The 16,631-nt window shown below is 48.3% G+C and overlaps 1 protein-coding gene across 1 annotated transcript in view; it reads left to right on the top strand.

Moving 5' to 3' along the window:
• Positions 1 to 16,631, top strand: part of TJP1 (tight junction protein 1) — a 189,134-nt gene that overhangs the window by 91,540 nt on the left and 80,963 nt on the right. The window contains exons 3-5 of the mRNA XM_015419498.1: positions 6,597 to 6,721; positions 8,188 to 8,290; positions 15,561 to 15,840. Coding sequence (XP_015274984.1) covers positions 6,597 to 6,721; positions 8,188 to 8,290; positions 15,561 to 15,840 — 508 coding nt within the window. The remainder of the gene's footprint in view (positions 1 to 6,596; positions 6,722 to 8,187; positions 8,291 to 15,560; positions 15,841 to 16,631) is intronic.

Below are 16,631 nucleotides of genomic sequence, written 5' to 3'. Positions count from 1 at the left end.
TCTGACAGAAGCTGCTCTTTTTCAAGGACAGCTGTGCCAGAGCTTGTGACTGACCCAAGGTCACATCAGCAGGTGCAGGTGGAGGAGTGGGGAATCAAACCCGGTTCTCTCAGATTAGAGTCCGCGCACTTAACCACTACACCAAACTGGCTCTCAGTTAACCACTCAGTCCAAGTTACTCTTCCGTATGCTTCTTTTTGTCCCATGTTTGCCCCTTGGAAGAACCTGTTTGGGGCCACCTCCTGCACATCGTGGCCGATAGTTTTCCGTTTTTATTGCTCGTGACTTTTGGAGTTCACAGCGTGCAGTGCGTGAGCAGAGGATTCACGGCAGTGTGCATATCTCAGAATTCTCTGTCTTCTTTCTGCACAGTAAAGGCCGCGAGTGCCTCATGCCAGTAGCCGACTTCAGCCTGTTCAGATCCAGGGGCCAAGTTTTCACCTCCAATTGTGACAGTGCGCCGTAGGGAATCCTGTTTTTTTCAGCCACGGGCACCTCTTTAGTCTCCACCTTGGAGAGCAGGGCTTCTGTATCTTTGTTCCAGAGCTGATCTGTTTTGCAGGTGCAGTCTGTCCCGTGGGAGTGAAACCTGTATCTCCCAAAATATATAGTTTCCACAAAATCCTCCTGTAAGAAGAAAATGGCAGCGCAGATAGGAGACTGACCCATTTGTGGTATATCAGCTGGTCTCCAGACTACCTGAGAGCTAGTTTGGTGTAGGGGTTAAGTGTGTGGAATCTAATCTGTGAGAACCGGTTTTGATTCCCCACTCCTCCACTTGCACCTGCTGGATGACCTCAGGTAAGCCACAGTTCTGCCGGAGCTCTTATCTCAAGGACAGTTCTGTCAGAGCTCTCTCAGCCCCACCTACCTCACAGGGCGTCTGTTGTGGGGAGGGGAAGGGAAAGGAGTTTGTAAGCCGCTCTGAGTGAAGGGTGGGCTATAGATCCAATCTCCTCCTCCGTGAGGTAGGTTAAGCTGAGAGGTAGTGACTGCTGGTCAACAAACGTCCATGGCAGAGTGGGGGGTTCGAACCTGGGTCTGCCAGTTCCTAGGCTGACGCTCCGACCACTGGACCACACTGCCTTTATTTCTGTTCAATGCTGTACGTGGAACGGAAATGCAGATTTCAAACACGTAGGCAACCCCCCCCCCCAAACTGGGAGATTATCATCTTCCACCCAATAATGGAATTTTGGCTGAGGGAGAGGAAAAATAAGTCCTTCAACCTCCAAGTAATACTACCTAATTAGGCTCCCAGTCTCTTTATCTCAGACTGTCTCCGGCTTTACAGGGAACCCGTGAGTTCCAGTTAGTGCTAAGACACTGCTTTGAAAGACCGCTTGGCTTTTGTTTCCAGAAAGGAGAATGATCGGTGTTTGTTCAGTGGGCACGTAATAACCCAATTAGTCTGCCAAAGAGTGGCAGAGAGGCCTGTCTCGTGTGGGGCACTGTGATGCTCCCATGCGCTGCGCCAGCAGCATCTTTCCCCTCTCCTTAACACTGCTCTGCGATTTTTCATTGACCCTAACAAAAGTATTGCCCTGACCGGGATGGCCCAGGTCAGCTCGATCTCGTCAGACCTCGGAAGCTAAGCAGGGTCAGCCCTGGTTAGTACTTGGATGGGAGACCACCAAGGAAGTCCAGGGTCGCTACGCAGAGGCAGGCCATGACAAAACCACCTCTGTTTGTCTCTTCTCTGACCCGGATGGCCCAGGCTAGCCGGGTCTTGTCAGATCTCAGAAGCTAAGAAGGGTCGGCCCTGGTTAGTACTTGGATGGGAGACCTCCAAGGATGTCCAGGGTCGCCACGCAGAGGCAGGCGATGGGCAAACCGCCTCTGTTCAACTCTTGCCTTGACCTGGATGGCCCAGGCTAACCCAGTCTCGGAAGCTAAGTAGGGTCAGCCCTGGTTAGTTCTCAGATGGGAGACCACCGAAGTCGTCCAGGGTTGCTGTGCAGAGGCAGGCCACGGCAAACCACCTCTGCTCATCTCTTGCCTTGAGAACCCTACAGGGGTCACCATCGGTCAATTGCGACTTGACCATGTTCTCCTAATTGACGAAGGCAGTGCAGTTACCAGCACTCCTTACCCTTATTTATTGGTTGATGAAGGTTCGAGAGTGTCAGAATGGTCTCTACTGTTGAATGATTAGCTTGTAACTCAACTTGGTCCTCTTGTAGTTGCTTGTTGTTGCCTGTTCAATGCTTGTGATGTTTATTGTTGTAAATGATTATTTAAAAACAAATAAAAATATTTAAAAACACAAACAAAACAAATAAAATAAAAGTATGGTGGCATTTGTCCTACCCAGATGGGTCAATATGGGTGACTTATTTTTTGTTTTTTCTTTTTGTTTTTTTGGGTTTTTTTTGTCGTCTGCAAAACATAACCACTCTTTTGTGAAGTGTTAGAAAAATGCACCAACCTTTTGTAAGTCAGGGAAGGTAAATGATTCTCATAAGAACATAACATAAGAACATAAGAGATGCCAATGTTGGATCAGGCCAGAGGCCCACCCAGTCCAACACTCTGTGTCACACAGTGGCCAGAAATACCAGGTGCCATCAGGAGGTCCACCAGTGGGGCCAGGACATTAGAAGCCCTCCCACTGTTGACCCCCCCAAGCACCAAGCTCGTTCCTCCCTCTCTTTCCTGTTGGAAGAAAACAGAGTTCTGGGCCCGCCCAGGAAATGGTTCTGTCTCCAAAGAAGCAGCGGTTCCTGTATGGATCCTTTCGGGGGAGTGTTGAGGAGAGACCACTTCCCGTACTTGGGTTCAAGCCCATCTGCATTACGGAGCCTGCAGCAATATTTTATGCTTGGATTTTCATCCGTTCTCTGGACAGATATCATCAGGGTGGGGCGGGGGCGAGGGAGCGCTCGTGCTCCGGAGGAAGTGATATTCGATTGAAGCTTGCTGGGATGGGTGTGTGTGTGTGGACTTCTCTGTTGGGCTTGAATGCCAGGGGCCAGTGCAAACCGTAGAATCTTAGAATTGGAGGGGGCCATAGAGGCCGTCTAGTCAGTTTGGTGTAGTGGATAGGAACACGGACTCCAATCTGGGAGAACCGGGTTTGATTCCCCACTCCTCCACTTGCACCTGGCTGGATGACCTTGGGCAAGCCGTAGTTCTGATAAGCCAACATACAACAGATACCATGCACAGATGAATTATAACCTATCATAAATAATTTTATATATTTAGAAAAATATATAAGACAGAGCACATGTAAAGAGAATTTAAGGAGTCCTCCCTTTTGAAACTTTTTTACAGAGGAGGACTAGTATATATTATAAGGTTGTACTATATCTTTTGAGAATCTATGGAGATGATATTTGACATTTTGTTCTCTTATATTATGAATTGTGACTATGATGATTAATATGTATGAAGAAATTATTGTAATAATATTTTTCTAAATATATAAAATTATTTATGATAGGTTATAATTCATCTGTGCACGGTATCTGTTGTATGTTGGTTTTCCTACTTACTGTGGGTCCTTGTTTGGGTTTTGTGAACTGTAGTTCTGATAAGAGCTGTCCTTGAAAAAAAGCAGTTTCTGTCAGAGCTCTCTCAGCCCCACCTACCTCACAGGGTGTCTGTTGTGGGGAGGGGAAGGGGAAGGAGTTTGTAAGCTGCTCTGAGACACCTTTAGGTAGTGAAGGGCGGGGTATAAATCCAATCTCTTCTCTCTTCTCCTCCTTCTCCTCCTCCTCCAACCCCCTGCCCAGTGTAGGATCAGCCTAGAGCAGGGGTGTCAGAATCATTTGTTACAAGGGTCAGATGTGACATAAATGTCACTTTGTCTGGCCACGCGTGCTGTAAAACGTAATGCCGGGTACCGGAGATAGAAACTGTATAAAGGACAGTAGCTGGCAAGCTCCGAGTTGGTGCGTCCTCACTGCAAGGCCCCATGGGCTGGGGTGGGTGGTGCAAAGGAAAACCCACATGGGCAGACTGGAGGAGCCAGCGTCGCAGCACTGGGCAGACGCTCCCACGCAGCTTGGGTGCTGCAGACGAGGTTGTTCCACCATGCTGAAGCCACAGTCGGAGTGGCTCCGCCCACTTCTCCCCCAAACAGTCTCCTGTTCCCGCCCTTGCACTGGTTGCTCGCGGGCCCCATAAGAGCCCTGAAGGGGCCGGTTCTGGCCCCCAGGCCTCATGTTTGACACCCCTGGCCTAGAGCATCCCTGACCAGTGTTGGTCCAGCGGCTGCTTGAAGACTGCCAGGGAGGGGGAGCTCACCACCTCCCGAGGTGGCCCATTCCACTGCTGAACTGTTAAAAAAATAGAAAACAAACGAGCCAACCTTAATATCCAGCGGGTACTTTTTGACCTGGAATCTGAACACGTTATTGTTAGATAAGCTATGGGGGACGCACACTCTGTTCAACTGGGATGGATCCAGACTTCCTCCACGTAGCCTGTCTCTAACTTAAGTGGCTCTTCCTCCAAAGTAAAGAGCTCTTTTTTGGAGGAAGGCTTCAAATTGAAGCCAAAAAGAAAAGTGGGATAGTAAGTAAATGTACTGGTGTGGTGGGATGGGAGGTGTCGGTCGGATCCAGTCTACCAATATCTCCCCCGTCTTGCTGATCGGTGGTGAACTGAACAAGCAGAATTGTCTTAATCCTTGATCCCCTGGGAATTAGAATGCCATGTTTTGTTCAGAGAAAGTGTGGTCTTCGGAGGCATTTACTCCCAGCTCTGATTGTAACCTGATCTGATCCCTTTTTTTCCCTGTCACTGTAACAGAACTCTTTTGCTTGAAGTGCTGATGCTGGTATCCATTTTTTTTTTAAATGCTAAGAACATCAGAAGAGCCCGCTGGATCAGACCAGTGGTCCATCTAGTCCAGCCGCCTCTCTCACACCGTGACCAACCAGTTCCTCTGGAGGGCCAGCAACAGGGCAGAGAGGCCGAGGCCTTCATGAGAACATCAGAAGAGCCTCGCTGGATCAGACCAGTGGTCCATCAAGTCCAATATTCTGTCTCACACATTGGCCAACCAGTTCCTCTAGAGGGCCAACAACAGGGCACAGAGGCTGAAGCTGTCATAAGAAAACCAGTGTTCCCTCTAAGCTAAGTTGGAAGCAGGGGGCGGGGCTTGTTACAAATGCCCGCCCCCTGGGCTCTTTACTGCCGGAACGCCGCTCCCGTGCGCTCCTGCAGGAAATGAGCCCTGCCTAGAATAAAACTTTTGTTGGTCTTAAAGGTGCCCCTGGACTCTAAATTTGTTCTACCCCTTGCCTCAATCTAGATAGCCCAGGCTACCCTGATCTCATCCAGTCTCCGAAGCTAAGCAGGGTCGGTCCTGCTTAGAACTTGGATGAGAGAGCACCAAGGGAATCCAGGGTCGCTAAGCAGAGACAAGAAATTACAAACCACCTCGGAACATATCTTGCCACAGGTCAGCCGCGACTTGACCGCACTTTCTACCACCACGCCATGAAAAGCTTCCTTTCCACATATTAAGCTCCTGCTAAAGGGTGGGTGCTGCGGTGGCTCAAGTGGTTAAGACGCTGAACTGCAGGCTGTGGAAGGTCGGTAGTTCAGCAGTTCGAGACCCGGGTTGCCACATGACGGAGTGGGCTCCCGTCTCTCGTTCCAGCTCCTGCCAACCTAGCAGTTCGAAAGCAAGGAATTGCAAGTAGAGAAATAGGTACCACTTCGGTGGGAAGGTAACAGCGTTCCGTGCGCCTTGGTGTTTAGTCATGCCGGACACATGACCACGGAAACGTCTTCGGACAGCGCTGGCTCTTTGGCTTGGAAACGGAGATGAGCACCGCAACCCTAGAGTCGGACTCGACTGTCTTTCGAGCAAGGGAAACCTTTACCTTTTTAAAGGGTGGGACCTTTTCCTCTGGGCCTGTCGGCAACCCAAAGACCCGATAAAGCAGAGATTAAATATGCTTGTTGTTCCACACTGGAGTGTCCTATTGCATCATTTTGTAACATTTGCAGTTAACATTCGCAGTTGGCCTTAAGACTCACAGGCAAATGTCAGCCGCTTCTGACATTTCCCGCAAGCCTTCAAACATTTCCCAAATGAAAACACGAAATCCTAAACGCCCTCTTCTGTATAGGGCCACTTTTCACTACAAGAACATCAGAAGAGCACCGCTGGATCAGACCAGTGGTCCATCTAGTCCAGCATCCTGTCTCACACAGTGGCCAACCAGTTCCTCTAGATGGCCAACAACAGGGCAGAGAGGCTGAGGCCTTCATAAGAACATCAGAGGAGCCCTGCTGGATCAGACCAGTGGTCCATCTAGTCCAGCCTCCTGTCTCACACAGTGGCCAACCAGTTCCTCTAGATGGCCAACAACAGGGTGTGAGACCTTCCCCTGATGTTGCCTCCTGGCTCTGGGAGTTAGAGGTTGACTGCCTCTAAACATGGAGGGTTCTCTTCAGTCACCATGGCTAGTTGACATTATCGGACCGCTCCTCCACAAATCCGTCTGATCCCCTTTGAAAGCCGTCTATGCCCTCACTACCTCCTCTGGCAATGAAACCCACATTTTAATCAGTTGCTGTGTTTCTTAGGAATGCCTCACAACCTGTAATTTAAACTTCCCTTTATTCTGTCCCAGGCTCCTGGATTTGGCTTTGGCATTGCAATATCGGGAGGAAGAGATAACCCCCACTTCCAGAGCGGAGAAACGTCAATCGTCATATCCGATGTGCTCAAAGGAGGCCCGGCAGAAGGTCTGCTACAGTAAGTGTCGAGTTAAATGTTGATTTTTAGAGCGGAGAGCTGTGCTGGGATGTACCCAGTTGTATTGGTTTTTCCTTGGTGTCGTGGTTGAGAGCGGCGGACTCTAATCTGGGAGAACCAGGTTTGATTCCCCACTCCTCCACATGCAGCTGCTTGTGTTACCTTGGGTCAGTCACAGTTCTCTTAGAGCTGTTCTCTCAGGAGCAGTTCTCTCTGAGCTCTCTCAGCCCCGCCTACATCACAGGGTGTCTGTTGTGGGGAAGGAAAGGAGATTGTGAGCCGCTCTGAGTGAAGGGCGGGGTATAAATCCAACTCTTCTCCTCCTCCTCCTGTAAATACAAGAGTTCTCAGCAGCATATAATGGAACAGTTTCCGGGATACTCTGTTTGCAGAAGTCTCTTTTTGTTATCTGCCAGCTGCCTTTCACCCTTGTTCTTCACTGTCTGCATTGTTGGTAGAATCATAGAGTTGGAAGGAACCTACAGGGTTCCTTCCAACCCTCTGCAGGATGCAGGAATTCCACAAATATCTCACACAAACCCCCCAACACACACAGAGTGACCAGTGTTCCCTCTAAGCTGAATTAGTGTGAGCTAGCTCACAGTTTTTTAGCCTCCGGCTCACACATTTTTGTCTTCGCTCAGAAAGGATGGCTCCAGAGCAGTGTTCCCTCTAAGCTGAGTTAGTGTGAGCTAGACTCCACAGCTTAGAGGGAACACTGCTCCAGAGCAAACCAATTTATGTGGCAGCCAAATTGCTCGCTCACAACTTTAACACCAGTAGCTCACAAAGTAGAATTTTTGCTCACAGGACTCCACAGCTTAGAGGGAACATTGCCAGTGACCCCTGTTCCACACCCAGAAGATGACCAAAAAACTCCAGGATCCACCGGCCAAACCGGCCTGGACAAAAATGGCTTCCTGACCCCAGAGTGGCAATCGGCATTGCCCTGGGCCTGTAAGAAAGTATCACTTGAGAGTTGCCTGAGAGTACCGTACACTGGCATGAATTCTGGGTATAAGCTTTTGTGTTCATGTGCACTTCTTCAGACCAGAACCAAGTTAGAGTCCACTGGCACCTTTAAGACCAACAAAGTTTTATTCTGCGTGTAAGCTTTCGTATTCTTACAAAAACATCAAACCAAGTTGGAGTCCAGGGACACCTTTAAGATGAACCAAGTTTGAGTCCAGGGGCACCTTTTAAGACCAACAAAGTTTTATTCAAGGTGTGAGCTTTGGTGTGCGTGCACGCTTCTTCAGACAGAACCACGTTTGAGTCCAGGGGCACCTTTAAGACCAACAAAAGTTTAATTCTGGAAAACGTCATTCAGCTTTCCTTGTGAGAGATCTCCAGCTACTTCGAACAGACTAACAGTAATCTCGCGATATGAAAAGGGATGCTGGGTTTCTGCACGGATTCTTCTCTTCGTCTGCTGACTCACACTTTGCATCCTTCCCCCATTTCAGGGAGAATGACCGTGTCGCGATGGTCAATGGCGTCTCGATGGATAACGTGGAGCACGCGTTCGCTGTTCAACAGCTAAGGAAAAGCGGGAAGAATGCCAAAATCGTAAGTGAATGCTTTCTGCCCCAACACTTGTCCACAGCGGGGGGGTCAGTTCCTTCCAAAAAAGGGACTCATGCGCCAGATTTGCTTCGGACAAAGTGGAAATAAGCCTCGAGGGCCGATTCCTTGACCGTTTTATTGCAGGGCCGTTTTTCACAATCCTTCAAGTAGCTTTGCTTGAAAAGGATGCAGCAGCTATTAGTGTTCCCTCTAAGCTGAGCTAGTGTGAGCCAGCTCATAGTCTTTTAGCCTTCGGCTCACACATTTTTGTCTCAGCTCAGGAAGGATATGGCTCCAGAGCAAACTAATGTATGCAGCAGCCAAATCGCTCGCCCGCAACTTTAATGCTGGTAGCTCACAACCAAGGCTCCCTCTAGGCTGTGGAGTCCTGTGAGCAAAAATTCTACTTTGTGAGCTCCTGGCATTAAAGTTGTGAGCGAGCGATTTCGCTGCTGCATAAATCAGTTTGCTCTGGAGCCATCCTTCCTGAGCTCAGACAAAAATGTGTGAGCCGGAGGCTAAAAAAACTGTGAGCTAGCTCACACTAACTCAGCTTAGAGGGAACACTGTTCACAAAGTAAAAGTTTTGCTCACAAGATTCCACAGCTTAGAGGGATCGTTGGCCAGCTATATGTGCAGGGACTGCTCTGAACTCTCTTTAAGAGTGTGGAGATCCTGAAGCAACTGGAATGACTGGGATCTCCGGGGCAGGAAGACTTCTTGACCTTTGTCCCAAATGATGTCCTTGCATGTTCCCTTGGGCCTGTTTCCTGCAAAAGGGCAGAATGGCCGCCATTCATTCTTCGTGGGGTGCAGTAAAGCGATCCACTTGGGGACAGCCTTTTAGTCCAAATAAGAACGTGCCCACTTCCTTGATGCTGGGTGACAGTACTAAGCATCCTCTAAAGGTAAAGGTCTCCCTTGCTCGAAAGCCAGTCGAATCCGACTCTAGGGAGGCGATGCTCATCTCCGTTTCCAAGCTGAAGAGCCAGCGCTGCCCGGAGACATTTTCCGTGGTCATGTGGCCGGTATGACTAGACGCCGAGGCGCACGGAACGCTGTTACCTTCCCGCCGAAGCGGTCCCTATTTATCTACTTGCCATTTCTTGCTTTCGAATGGCTAGGTTGGCAGGAGCTGAGGCCAGAGACAGGCGCTCCCTCCGTCACACGGCACTCAGGTCTCGAACTGCTGAGCTACCGACCTTCAATAAGAACATAAGAGAAGCCAATGTTGGATCAGGCCAGTGGCCCCTCCTGTCCAACACTCTGTATCACACAGTGGCCAGAAATACCAGTGCCATCAGGAGGTCCAGCGGTGGGGCCAGGACATTAGAAGCTCTCCCACTGTTGCCCCCCCCCAAGCCCTCCCACTGTTGCCCTCCCCTTGCCCCAGAGTCCCTATCTATACCTTGTGGCTAATGGCCACTGATGGACCTCTGCTCCATATGCTTATCTAATTCCCTTCCGATCCGCAGCTCAGCGTCTTAACCTCTAAGCTGTAGCTTCTTGGCCAAGAAATGCGGAGTATTTTGGGTGTTGTTTCAGGTCCCGGTGGCTCGGGAAGCTGGCTAGGTCTAAGGAAGTGGGACTGGCTCGTTCTTTTTTATATAGAGATATATATAATATGTGTGTGTGCACCTGGAAGTCATGGCGACCTCTGGGGGATATTGAGAGAGGTTGCTAAATGAAGCCTGCCCCCGCCTCCCGACTGCTGGTATTCCAAGGAGGTCTCCCATCCAAGTCCTTGCCAGCGTCGGCCCTGCTTAGCTTCCAAGATCTGATGAGATCGGGCTTCCCTGGGCTATCTAGGTCAGGGCACCCTTGCTCTCCTGGTTCAAAGCTGGTTCAGGAATTGAAACAAGGAAAAACGTGATTTCCATCCCTTTAAGCAGGAGGCCTCAAGAACCCCTAGGAATACTCACCCTTGTGGGGTACGCAACCATCAGGAAAAAGGCGCAGACTCCAAAGTGTTACCGATACGCAGGGCTTTTTTGTGATTTTTGTGTGTGTGGAAAAATAGGTGCTGGAATTCTCAAGAGGGAAAAGAAGAATACGGAAAACCAGTGTTCCCTCTAAGCTGAGTTAGCGTGAGCTAGCTCACAGGTTTTTTTTAGCCTCCGGCTCACACACTCTTGTCCTAGCTCAGGAAGGAGGGCTCCGGAGCAAACTGATTTATGCAGTCGCCAAATTGCTTGCTTGCCATTTTAAATAATTAATTTATTTATTCAATTTATACCCCACCCTCCCCACTAAGGCAGACTCAGGGCGGCTTACATAAAACTCGTACACTTAAAACAGTCACAGATAACATCGTCATAAAATAAGATGACACATCATTTAACGCCAGTGGCTCACAAAGTAGAATTTTTGCTCACAAGACTCCGCAGCTTAGAGGGAGCACTGCTGAAAGCCCACCCACTTTTAAGCAGTTTTAAAAGGATTTTGTCAAAGAGGTTCTGTTCCGGCGCGTCCCCCCAGAAAAACAGCCCTGCCTGATACGAATTAAGCGGTTTCCTGGAAAGCGTGGCCACACAACTCGCTTCAGATGCACGATGCAGGGAATACACACATTAAAAAGGCATGGCTCCAAAACCGTCAAGAGAGATGCAGGTAGCGACAGAAAATAATGTCGACAGGTAAACCGACCAGTGCTCAAGCACTAGCGGATAAAACAGAATTCCAGATCAGTAGAAAGATTCTGTATTCTTACAGCACAGTTCTCAGCCCCTCCGTTTGTTCAGATGGTTTTTCGTGCAGTCGTGCCTCAACAGGTAGCTTTCCCCCCCTTCATGCTCAGCAGATGCAATTTGCCACCCGTGCAGTGAAATTATAGAGCGTCCTGTTATGCTTCCAGACCTACCAGGTGCGTAAATAAGCCAGCTCCCCCCCCAAATCTGCAGACCATCTCATCATCCGCCACAGAGCGCAACCTGCCTCTTGGTAAACAGTTGAGTCTGCCGGGCGTGAAAAACTGAACCTCCACTGAAAACAATTCTGGGATCAGTTATTCCCTGGCCAGTCTTTCAGTGAATTCTCCCGATTTTTCCTCCGAGCTGTTTAGGAATAAAGATTTTGCTCCAGCCTTGCAGCTTGTTCTGGGGGAACGGAAAGCTAAAAGACAAGGGTTTTTTTTTTTGTGTGTGTGTGTGTGTGTGTTAAGGTTGCCAACTCCGGGTTGGGAAATTCCTGGAGATTTGGGGCCTGGAGATGGCAGCACTTGGGGAGGGGCCTCAGCAGAGAGATCTAATGCCCGAGAGTCAACCCTCCAAAGCAGCCATTTTCTCTTGGGCGGGAACAGATTGTTGTAGCCTGGAGATCAGCTGTGATTGCAGGAGATCTCCAGGCCAGTTTGGTGTCGTGGTTAAGAGCGCGGACTCTAATCTGGGAGAACCGGGTTTGATTCCCTACTCCTCCACTTGCACCCGCTGGATGACCTTGGGCAAGCCCTAGTTCTGTCAGAGCTGTCCTTGAAAGAGCAGTTTCTGTCAGAGCTCTCTCAGCCCCACCCACCTCACAGGGTGTCTGTTGTGGGGAGGGGAAGGGAAAGGAGTTTGTAAGCCGCTCTGAGACGCCGAGTGAAGGGCGGGGTATAAATCCAATCTCCTCTTCTTCCTCCTCCTCCTCCTCTTCTTCTTCTCCTCTCTTCCTCCTTCTCCTTCTTCTTCTCCTTTTCCTGCTCCTCCTCTTCTCCTTCTTTTACTGGAGCTCTCCAGGCCCCACCTGGCAACTTTAGCGTGAGTGCTCTTATCAGGGAAAAGTTGACCACCAGAAGGAATGACTATAGCTGAGCTTGTAAACCTGTATCTGGGAGAGGGCTGGTGTGGTGTAGTGGTTAAGAGTTTTGGACTAGTTTCTGGGGGACCCGAGCTGGAATTTCCACTCATGCCGCGGAAGCTCGCTGGGTGACCTTGGGCCAGTCACACGCTCACAGCCTAACCTACCTCACAGGGTTGTTGCAAAGATAAAATGGGGGTGAGGAGAACGGCGTAAGCCGCTTTGGGTCCCCGTTTGGGGAGCAAATGAAGTAAATAAATTAATAATAAAGTGTACTACTTCAGACCAAGACGCCCAAGCGAACAAATACTTCTCTATTGTTGTTGTTTGTCTGTTTTAAAAAACCACATGGAAACATTGGCTGCCAGGGAGAAACGTTCCGGCCTTGTCTTCTCCCCTGAGTGTTGTGGGGTTTTTTTAATGTTTGGGGTTTTGTTTATCGATGCAGTCCTGTGAGGCCCCCCACACACACACACAGTTCAAGTGGTACGGTCCAGACACGGTAAAAAAAACAACAACCCCAAGGTATTGTTCAGCTGGGAACATAATTTAGTTAGTACCAGGGACCGCCAGCTGGAAAACGGGAAACAACGCCGATTTGAGGGAGTGTGTGTTTATAAAGAGGATGCTGTGTTCTGCCTGCAGGGTTTCCTTCTTACAAGGAAGTGTGAAGGGGGAGGTATTCCGTTTGGATCCACCTAATGTAGAAGCCATTTCTGGTTGGGCACCATGTGACTGCTAGGCCTTTGCTTGCACAGCCCAGATCATGACACTAGTCTAGGCCAATAATTATTGCTCACTAACTGAGATGTTGGGTATTGCAAAATTTGTCTCAGTCCTTTTAGCCCTTGCATCTAAAAAATAAGAAATAAGTGTTTTCTGCTGCTCAAGATTCATGAATCAATGAGCTTCTGAGGTTATAAAAGGAAAGGAAAAGAAAGGAAAGATGTTGGGTATGTGTTCCAGAAAACATTTCTTCTGAACGTCTGTGTTCAGACTAGAACTATGAGAAGGGGAGAAATGTTTACTATTTGAAAATGTATGGTGTCAAACAGAATGCCATAATTAGGATGTCTATTAGTAATTTTCTACTATTTAAAAATATATGCAGAACCTTTCTCTGTGACTGGCTAAAATTGGGGCCAAAACCTCTCAGGGGCTTCTGGGAGTTGTAGGCCTGGCCTCCTCCCACTGCTAGTCAGGCTCCCTGGGCCTGCTAGGCCTTTGCTTGCACAGCCCAGATCATGACGCACCACCTCCCTTGGAAGATGTTTTGGGGGTGGCGCTCAGCATTACCCCTCAGAATGCCAAGTGTGCCCGCAGAGTCAAAAAAGTTAGGGGCACTACTCCCTTTAAGCTGTGGAGTCTTGTGAGCAAAAATTCTACTTTGTGAGCGACCGGCATTAAAGTTGTGAGCGAGCGACTTAGCTACCGAATCAATTAGTTTGATCTGGAGCCATCCTTCCTGAGCTGAGACAAAAATGTGTGATCCGGAGGCTAAAAAAGCTGTGAGCTAGCTCACACAAACTCAGCTTAGAGGGAACACTGGTGGGGGGGGTCAACTGGTTTGTGGAGAAATCCATTCTTTTTCAGGATATCACCATACTAAGATTTCAGTGCAGAATGTCAGCCGTATTACTCAGGATCTAAGAAACCGTAGTGCCGAATTTATAATGCAGCATCCCCCGAATGCTTGGAACAGGCTAGTCTTTGACCTTTCGGAGGCTAGTAAAACATCTTTCCCCTCTAGGCTTTTTTTTTAATGTACTGAGTAGTTTTATCACTCTCTGTCTTTCTCTGCTATTGCTTTGGCCTTTGTTCGTATTTTTTGGTTTCAATTATCGGATGTTTTTCACGGCTTCCCTGCTACCTTGAGTGCACCTTGGCGCAGAAGGAAGAAGGAAAAACGGAATAAATCCTTTTCCTTTCCTGGAGATAACATCGAGTGCAAAAAGATTTTGTGGCAAACCGTTGCTGGAGACGTGGGGTTCTGGGGTTTGCTATCATGATTAGAGATGTAAAATTTCCAGAAATTTTGAAGCTCGGGGAAAAACCCAGTTTTTCCCGTTGTTTTTTTCCAGAAAAAAACAGATTTTGGGGGGGGAAATTGAAAAAAATGCTACATTAGCGCTTCTTTTTTCTTTTCCAGATTGAAAGTCATTCCGTTACTTGAGGAACATAAAATATGACTATGGATAATTTTACTTGGCATGAAATTATCACAACTAGCATTTAAAAAATATAGTGTATCCAAACTATTATTGTGGGTGGGTGGGTGGGAGTAAAGAACCAGACTAGTAGTGACTAAATTATTATTTACACAAAGGTTATAAAGATAAACTAATGTAGCTAAATGATTAGGTTTTCTGGAATCAGATAAATTAAAACTCTTACATTTTTAAATTAAGTATATGCTAACAATTTTTAAAAATCAAGAAGTAGCAATTATTCGAACACCTTGTCTTAAAATATGTTATTCATCATGTTAAAACTAAAGTGATCCATAATCAATTTTTTTTCCTTTTTTCAATTTTTCCAATTTTTCGGAAAAAAACAAAAAAAGGCTTCAGGAAAAAAACTGAGGTTTCCCCAGAATTTTTCTGGTTTTTTTCCGAGCCTTCACATCTGTAATGACAGAAGAGAAGTGGCAGAGAGCACGTTTACAAGAGTGATAGCGCTGAATCCTCTGTGTGCGTGCGTGTCTAAAATGCTGTCGAGTCTCAACCGACTTCGTGCAAACCCCACAGGGTTTTCAAGGCAAGAGACGAGCAGAGGTGGTTTTGCCATCTCCTTCCTCTGCGTAGCAACCCTGGACTTCCTCGGTGGTCTCCCATCCAAATCCTAAAAAGGGCCAATCCTGCTTAGCTTCTGAGATCTGACAAGATTGGGTTAGCCTAGGCCACCAAGGTCAGGTCAGATGAACAGAGGTGGTTTGCCATTACCTGTAAGCAATGCTCCCTCTAAGCTGTGGAGTCCTGTGAGCAGAAATTCTACTTTGTGAGCTACCAGCATTAAAGCTGTGAGCGAGCGATTTGGCCGCTGCATCAATTAGTTTGCTTTGGAGCCCTCCTTCCTGAGCTAAGACAAAAATGTGTGAGCCAGAGGCTAAAAAACTGTGCGCTAGCTCACACTAACTCAGCTTAGCGGGAACACTACTCCCCACAACAGACACCTTGTGCGACAGGTGGGGCTGAGAGAGCTCTGAGAGAACTGACCAATGCTCCCTCTAAGCTGTGGAGCCTTGTGAGCAGAAATTCTACTTTGCGAGCTACCAGCATTAAAGCTGTGAGCGAGTAATTTGGCTGCTACATAAATTAGTTCTCTCTGGAGCCCTCCTTCCTGCGCTAAGGCAGAAATGTGCAAGCCGGAGGCTAGAAAAACTGTGAGCTAGCTCACACCAACTCAGCTTGGAGGGAACCTAGCCAACGTACGGCAACTCCGTAGGGTCTCCGAGGCAAGAGACGAACAAGCGTTCTGATAACAATACAATGTGTTCCAGACCATCAGAAGAATGAAGAAGGTTCAGCTCCCAGTAACGCGGACAGAACCGGATCCCGTGTCGGAAAACGACGAGGACAGCTACGAAGAGGACATTCCGGACCCGAGGAGTTCCCGCGGTGCTACGAGTGCGAGCAGAAGGCACGAGAAGAACTGGGTGAGGGACCGGAGCGCCAGCAGAGAGAGGAGTCTGTCGCCGAGATCGGACCGCAGATCGGTGGCTTCCAGTCAGCCTGCAAAGCCGACTAAAGTCACGTTGGTGAAGTCGAGGAAGAACGAAGGTATGTGCTGAAATCTTACTAAACTTCTGTAGAAGACAGGGTAGCAATCTTTTTTTTAAAAAAACCAATGTTGTTTTTAGTGAAACGGTTAATTATTGTAGTCTGCTGTGTCGATCTCCTTGTGTAACCACGTTCGGCATCCGCGCATAAGGCTGGTTTTCAGGTCGTCTTGGGGAAGTGTGTGATTGGGGCTGTACTTGAAAACAGCACAGGGCTTCCCCTGAAACCTCTCTTAGAACCGGTACCTCCCTCATTCAAGCAGGAAAGAACGCAGACTCTTCCGAGCCATTTTTTTTACCCCGGGATCAGTGCTCCCTCTAAGCTGTGGAGTCTTGTGAGGAAAAATTCTCCTTTGTGAGCTACCGGCATTAGAGTTGTGAGCGAGCAATTTGGCTACTGCCTAAATCAGTTCGCTCTGGCGCCATCCTTCCTGAGCTAAGACAAAAATCTGTGAGCCAGAGGCTAAAAAACTGTGAGCTAGCTCACACTAACTCACCTTAGAGGGGACACTGTCCGTGACTGTTCATGTTGGGGGGGACTGGGAACGGGACTTCAGTTTTTGCTCTTTAAAAACATATCCTGCACAAACTCTCAGCGCTTGGCGACTTGCCAAATTATATGTAGTTAAATACACGGTTAAAATTGCAGTTTAATACACGGTTAAAATTGCAGTTTAATAAACAACGCAAACCGATTAAGGTCCCGTGAAATAATTTACAGCTTGCTGCAGTGACAAGCAGCAATTATGGAGGCAATCATTCACCCCCGCCCTCCCCCCCGTTAACCCTTCA

This window comes from Gekko japonicus, unplaced genomic scaffold (genome assembly GCF_001447785.1).
Source record: "Gekko japonicus isolate JY-2015 unplaced genomic scaffold, Gekko_japonicus_V1.1 scaffold653, whole genome shotgun sequence".
In the NCBI taxonomy this organism is placed as follows: Eukaryota; Metazoa; Chordata; class Lepidosauria; order Squamata; family Gekkonidae; genus Gekko; species Gekko japonicus.
This window is presented reverse-complemented; position numbering and strand designations above follow the sequence as displayed.